The sequence below is a fragment of the Otolemur garnettii genome, unplaced genomic scaffold, assembly GCF_000181295.1.
Source record: "Otolemur garnettii isolate 467f Iridium unplaced genomic scaffold, OtoGar3 scaffold00050, whole genome shotgun sequence".
Taxonomy (NCBI): Eukaryota; Metazoa; Chordata; class Mammalia; order Primates; family Galagidae; genus Otolemur; species Otolemur garnettii.
The window spans coordinates 10,407,712-10,414,832 of NW_003852445.1; the positions used below are offsets into that span (position 1 = coordinate 10,407,712).

General features: G+C 44.8%; 2 protein-coding genes across 5 annotated transcripts in view; one reads left to right on the plus strand and one right to left on the minus strand.

Moving 5' to 3' along the window:
• The window catches only part of CATSPER2 (cation channel sperm associated 2), a 23,715-nt gene extending 19,718 nt beyond the window's left edge, over positions 1–3,997 (minus strand). For 2 of the 4 annotated variants that reach the window (XM_023514318.1, XM_012806388.2), the window contains exons 1-4: positions 3,780–3,997; positions 3,082–3,228; positions 2,163–2,336; positions 1,931–1,999 (exon numbers count right to left, since the gene is read on the minus strand). In XM_023514318.1, the coding sequence (XP_023370086.1) occupies positions 1,931–1,999; positions 2,163–2,336; positions 3,082–3,226 (388 nt within the window). In that variant the 5' untranslated portion in view covers positions 3,227–3,228; positions 3,780–3,997. Of the gene's footprint in view, positions 1–1,930; positions 2,000–2,162; positions 2,337–3,081; positions 3,260–3,779 lie in introns of those variants that run through there. The other 2 variants (XM_023514317.1, XM_023514319.1) reach the window with 2 other exon arrangements.
• A 48-nt stretch (positions 3,998–4,045) lies between these two features.
• The window catches only part of PDIA3 (protein disulfide isomerase family A member 3), a 30,482-nt gene continuing 27,406 nt past the window's right edge, over positions 4,046–7,121 (plus strand). The window contains exon 1 of the mRNA XM_003791774.2: positions 4,046–4,452. Within this exon, the coding sequence (XP_003791822.1) occupies positions 4,283–4,452 (170 nt within the window). The 5' untranslated portion in view covers positions 4,046–4,282. The remainder of the gene's footprint in view (positions 4,453–7,121) is intronic.

The window sequence follows — 7,121 nt, forward strand, 5'->3', positions numbered from 1 at the left end:
CTGTAGTCCCAGCTACTTGGGAGGCTGAGGCAAGAGAATCACTTAAGCCAGGAGTTGGAGGTTGCTGTGAGCTATGATGCCATGGCATTCTACCCAGGGTGACGGCTTGAGGCTCTGTCTCGAAAAAGAAAAAATAATTAGTCTGTTCTTGCTCAGCACCTGTAGCTCAACAGGTAGGGCATTGGCCACATACACCAGAGCTGCAGGTTTGAACCCAGCCTGGGCCTGCTAAACAATGACATCTACAACCAAAAAATAGCCAGGTGCTGTGGGGGGCACCTGTATTCCCAACTACTTGGGAGTCTGGGGCAAGAGAAATCACTTGGGCCCAAGAACTTGAGGTTGCTATGAACAGTGATGCCATGGTACTCTATCAAGGGTGACATAGTGAGACTCTGTCTCAAAAAAAAAAAAAAAAAAAAAAAATTTAGTCTGCTCGAAGAAATTTGTTAATCACAAATAATTTCCCTTTGCAAAATCTCTGCTGCCTTTCTACCATAAGAATAAGCTTAATAAGATAAAATTTTCATGAGCTTGCCAGATAACTCCCAGTCTAGCAATCTATCTATGCTCTGGCACAGAGATCATTGTTTCAAACTCAAACTGTTTTACCAAATAAAATGGCTAGTGTTATTGTATTTTTATTTATCTGTTAGATCTAGGGAATCTTGTACATTTACTGTTATTTTATTTCAAGATTTAAGACTTTATCCCTAACCCACAGGGCAAATACATGCTAGTGATCACATAAGAAACAGTAAATTGTGGCTTAGTTCAAAATGCTCACTACTACAGAAGGAAATAAAACACTCCAAGTATATAGTATACTGTAATGGATCAGAGACATCAAACATTGTTTTATATTTTAACATCTTTGATTTGGTTATATTAAAGGACTGTGTTAAAATGAGAAAGTTCCTCAAAACAATGTGGATGAAACAAGTATTTCTATTGTTCTTTCATCATTTCTGAGATTATCTGAGATGATCATCAAATGAGTTGATTCTCCAGATGTTCTTCTGTTTGGTATAGAAGGTATACTTCATATAACCTATGATTGGTTTAAGTCATTTCCTTTTTTTTTTTCTTTTTTGCCGGGGCTGGATTTGAACACCCCCCCACCTCTGGTAAATGGGGCTGGAGCCCTACTCTTTGAGCCACAGGCGCCGCCTCCAGTCATTTCCTTTTTAAGTAGTTTAAGTCAATAGCTTAGTTGTACCTAAGTTTACATACTTTATGAGCTTTCTTATTTGTATTTAAATAATCTTTCCCTTATAGTTGTAAAATGTAAACGTTGAACTATTCACTGATAGACACTACTCTCTTTAATAGAAAAGGTTAATTCAAACAAATATTGAACTAAATTGACAAATAAAACTGATCTTCCCATTTCTAGTTTCCTTGCTACATATTACATTCTACCTGTACGTGTCTAGACTATCCAATATCTACAATATTCTCTAGAGCCCACCAAATGTTTCCAGATCTTACCAGTTACACAAATCCTACTCCAGAGAACTTAATATTAATTATCCTTATCACAATTCAAATGACATTCAAAAATGTAAAATGATCAAGTTAGAAGAAAAATGACTCACATCCGCTTCCTCTTTCATTCATGTTAGTCCTTACCTATTTCTTTTTTTAATTTTTTTTTTTTTTTTTAAGACAGGAGCCTCAAGCTGTCCCCCTGGGTAGAGTGCCATGGCATCACGGCTCAAAGCAACCTCCAACTCCTGGGCTCAAGCCAGTCTCCTACCTCAGGCTCCCGAATAGCTGGGACAACAGGGACCCGCCACAATGCCTGGCTATTTTTTGGTTGCAGCCATCATTGTTGTTTGGCGGCAGGGCTGGATTCAAACTCACCACCTTGGGTGTACATGACTGGCACCTTAACCACTTGAGCCACAGGCACCCAGCCAGTTCTCACCTATTTCAACCATCAATACAATTGTATTCAAAAAGATGAGGAAGATGATAAAGTTCTTGAAGAGAGAACCTGTTTTTTCCTTAAGGAAACTAGAGTGTAGTTCTGATTTTTATGCAGCTGAAATAATAAAAGCAAGAATAAAAACAGTGATAATGAGAAGAAAAGAGTTTGGGAAGGGAAAAATAAGTCATCAGACAGATGATGAACAGCCATAAATGCCAGGAAAGGATACACTCAAGAACCCATCCAGCCCACAAGGAAAGAGGTGGCCTCCGACTGCATCGGACTCGAAGCCTGCTCATCTTCCTCTGGGCATGTGAAATCCGTCCTGCATGTTGAGGCTTTATAGAGAAGCGCACTAACTGGTGTTGATCTCCCAACATAAGTTTCTTCTGACGGGCAGGATCTATAGCAAATATTTTAAAAGGATAATGGATAAATACAGACAAGTAAGTTTGGGGGCAGGGATACTGGTTCAACTCATGCAGAGGCTTACCTTCCTGCTGCTCCTTCTCACATCAACTCCAAATCCTCTTAGTTTGGAGCAATAATGTATTGCTTATGACCAGTACTGCCCACGCCCATGAATACAAGCAGAAGGTTAAAACCCTTCAAGTTCAAGTGCCTTTGGTAGAAACTTTTCCAAGTTAGTCAATGTTACTAGCTATCTTAGGCCAAAAAATGAGTGACATGGGTTCTATCTCCTGGATTCAAAGAGGTTTTGTTTGTTTGTTTGTTTAGAGACAGTCTCACTTAGTCACCCTAGGTAGAGTGCCATGGCGTCAAAGCTCACAGCAACCTCCAACTCTTGGGTTTAAGAGATTCTCTTGCCTCAGCCTCCCAAGTAGCTGGGACTACAGGTGTGGGTCACAACGCCTGGCTATTTTGGTTGCAGCTGTCATTGTTGTTTAGCAGGCCAGGCCAGGTTTGAACCTGCCAGCCCCAATCCATGTGGCTGGCGCCCTACCCACTGAGCAATGATCGCGGAACCGAATTCAAAGAGTTTTATTCATAATATTGAGTTTGGTATAAGCTCTAAACCAGTAACCAAAGCAAATTCCCTTGAATTCCCCCCCTCTAAAATTTGTCTTTCTTTGGAGGATGTCAATAGGAGACTTAAATTTAGAGTAAGGAAAAAATATGTTGCTGACCAAGTAACTCGCGGAGAGTGTGCCGTGGCACTGCTTGGCTCAAGCCTTGCAAATGTTCGATGAGAGAGAAAGTATCAATGAGACGTGAACGAATGGCATCAGCTCGGGGCAGTTGGACTTGCTCCGGTTCGGGACAACTGCTCATGTCTGTTAAGAAAATGGAAGAATCAAGTGTCATTTCACTCTTGCACTTGCATCAAGGATTAGCACTTTCCTGCTCCTCCTCCCCACCGTCTTTCCCCTTAAGGTGCCCCAAACCAGGAACTAGGAGCAGTTGGAAGAAAACAAATACATCCTACTAAGGCTCAACGTTTCCTGAAAACAAAAGGGAGCCATAAGAGATATTGCACAGTCGACCAAGTGGCAAAAAACTTTAATTTTGTGACAGCGTTTCTAATAAAACACACACACACAAACACTTCAAAAAATAATTTTAAAAAATACAACAGCCACAAGGACAGGGACCCGCGGCTGGACAAAGAAAACTCCGGGTCCTGCCTGGATTAGAGGCAATTGGACCATGAGGTGGGGCAGTGGGAGCGCTTAGGCTGAGCCCAAAGGAAAAATCTAGTGAAGAGGAACTGAACAAAATGCAGCAGCCTGACATTTTGAAAATGCGTCCGGTCCCAAGTGTATCCACCCCAATACTCCTTGAGGGCTGGCTCCTTCTCCGCTCAATCCCCGCCTCTGGGCCTCACCTTAGCCCAGTTCTCTTCGCCCACTCAGCCCTGACTTCACTCCTCAGCCTCGGGCTCTGGCGCCCCCTGAGCGCGGCTCCCGCACCACACAGGACGAGCTCAGGGCCGGCTCCCAGCCTCGCTGCGCCCCATTTCCAACCCCGTCCTGCCCAACGCTCAGGATCCCGCTCGCCCCACGCCGCCGCTCGCCCCAGACCCCAGTCCCGGATCCGAGCCCCGGGCCCAGCCGAGCTCAGCCCGTCTCGGCCCCGCCCCGCGCCCCGGCCACTCGGCAGTTACCAGCTGGTCCCACCCGCCCGACGCAGGCGCCGCGCAGCCAATCGGCGGCTGCCACACAGCAGCCCGAGCCGGCCTTGGGGGTTGGGACCTCCGGCTGCAGGTCCGCCTGGGCCAGACGCGCCAGCGCAGACAGCGGGTGAGTGGTTGCCGGCCGGCCGTCCGACCTCCGCAGTCGCCGCCGAGCCCCGACCCTCCCGGCCGCCCCCCAACCTCACCTCGCCGCCATGCGCCTCCGCCGCCTAACCCTGGTCCGGGGCGTGGCGCTGTTTCTCACGGGTCTCGCCGGTCTCGCTGCTGCCTCCGATGTGCTGGAACTCACGGACGACAACTTCGAGAGTCGCGTCTCCGATACCGGGTCCGCGGGCCTCATGCTGGTCGAGTTCTTTGCCCCCTGGTAAGGCCACTCTGCCTGCGCGGGGGAGGGAGGGCCAGGCTGGGCCGGGGGCGCGGGCGCTGGCGCGGGGAACGGTTGGGCCTACGCGGCTTCTTCCACTATTCCTGCTGGCCTCGGCTGCCGCCGGCACATTCCCCATCCCTGGGAGCCGGCGGGGCCACTGCGAGAGGAGAAGTCGGTGCTGGACGGCTGGGAGCAACACCCGAGAAGGAAACCCCGAAGGCCCTCTCACGCAGGGCGACATTCTTACTTCGGTTTTCTTGCGGCACTTCCTATTTGTAGAGGTTTTAGCCACCCCCTTCCCCTCTCCCCCTTCGATAATGTGTTTTTTGCAGTTTCTGGGATAGTGTGGATGGTCTCCATTCTACGTACTCGGCATCCCCAAAGCCTTATAGTAAAAGCGAACGTTTCCCCAAGTGCAGAAGTCTTGGATCCCCAGGGTATTTCCTTTTTTCTTGCCTCACGGCCATTGGTTTTAGGCAAGGTCACTGTGTGGCTGCAGAATGGTCTTAAGTGCTTTCTGGAGGCAGACAATAATTATGTAAATCGAATGGTGTACAGTTTCTATATCAAACAGATCACTTATTTCTCAGTACTGGCCCAAACCTCTGTCAAAATGAAAGAAACGAACAAGAATAATTCCATCAGACTCTGTCCAAATTGTCAAATTTCAATTTTAATCAGGATTTCTGAAAAAAAAATGACAGACTCTTCAAAGAAAAAATAGCCAATGTTGGAGAATTACTCCACTTCAGGGTGATTTGATTGAATGAGTGTTAATTCCTTAAGATAGAGCTAACTCGAAATAAAAATCTGTCTTGGGGGGGAAAGAAGACCAAAAAAGGATTTCTGGCTCAGACATCCTGGTTTAGTTTCAGTTTTTAACCTACAGTCATTACTATAGCAAACAGTGATTATCTTAACCTTGAGGTAGAGGTAGCTCAATATTTTTTGCTAATTGCAGTGCTTAATTTTTTTCCCTCCTGACACAGTGACCCCTAGTTAAAAACTGTCTGTATTCAAAAGTATCAGTTAAAGTTAGTATGTAACTTTTACTTCAAACTCAGGTCTTTTACTCTTCAGCCTCTGCTGACTTGTGGAGGGTTACTCTAGAAGTATTATGGTAAAAAACATCTGAATCAGAGGGATATGCAGTTTACAGTAGGAATTGATGGAGAATGGTAGGCCATTAGACTGTTAATTTAAATCAGAAATTTTTTTTGTTTGAATTGGGGTATTTCCTACTTTAAATTGTTGCATGTGCTTCCTTGAGACTACATATCCCGTCATGCACTCAACTATCCTCCAAATTGGGTGGATCTCTGCTGTGGTGTCTGCTTTTAATTGGTTTAAAAGAGAAAGTCATCCTCTACTATGCCGGCAAGAAAGATCGGTTTTCTGTGTGAGCAATTCTGAGTCAAGGAAGTCTCCTTTTGATAATGTCTTTATTTCTTCACAATCAACTACAGTATTTTTATTTAACATTTCAGCTGGAATGTTTTCTGACAGCTATACACTTTTTTAAAGATCGGGAATACTATCTCAAAAGGTAGTTGGGAACAGTTAAAGAATCCTCATTAAGAGCAAAATGGCCGTATTTTGGGCAAGTTCTTTTTCTCCTTTGAAGTTTTTTCCACTTTCATTTTACAGATGAAAATGAAAGCTTTCTTTGCAGTTAATTCTGTAGACTGATATTTTAATTATGGAATTAATCATCTATATAGTCTGAGAGTATCTGACGAATTTCCGAATTTCTCTGAGGAAATAAGTAGCACTACTTAATTATTTGATAATTCTGAAAATGTATTGATTGCTGTTACGTCCATGACATCTACTTTTTTTTTGAGACAGAGTCTCACTATGTCGCCCTTGGTAGAGTGCTGTGGTGTTCCATCTCACAGAAACCTCAAACTCCTGTGCTTATGTGATTCTCTTGCCTCAGCCTCCCAGGTAGCTGGGACTACAGGCGCCTGCCACAATGCCTAGCTATTTTTTTTTTTTTTTTAAATTGCAGTTGTCATTGTTGTTTAGCAGGCCCCAGGCCAGACTGGCCTGGCCAGCGTGGGTGTATGTGGTCATGTGGTGAGGCACCCTACTTGCGCTACCATCGCTGAACACAGAACATCTACTTATGTTGTAGATATGTGTTCTACCCTCTAGAACAGAAGTAATAATAATACATGTGCTGATTCCTTTACTTGAAATCCTCCTCTACCCTCCAGTTGATCCTTTCAGCATGAAGATTGAGCTCAAAAGTTAACTTGTTCCTTTCGTGGACAACTATTCTCTCTTTTGGTACCTCATATAATCCAGTCCATCACTCTTGCCAGACTGCTGTTCCTAGACCAAAAGGACTATATCAGTTTTTCTATCAGTGGCTAAAGAAGCATTTGGCCCTGGCTGGGTGCGGTGGCTCACAGCTATGATCCTAGCACTCTGGGAGGCCGAGGTGGGTGGATTGCTTGAACTCATGAGTTGAGAACAGCTACTCGGGAGGCTGAGGCAAGAGAATCTCTTGAGCTCAAGAGTTTGAGGTTGCTGGGAACTATTCTTCTGTGAAAGACAGTATAAGGAATACTATTTGTTCACAACTTAGTCAAAAACACATTTGAAACCCCTGGATACCCCTTTGTTATCTCATACTCTTCCCAGTTTTTTTTTTTTTTTTT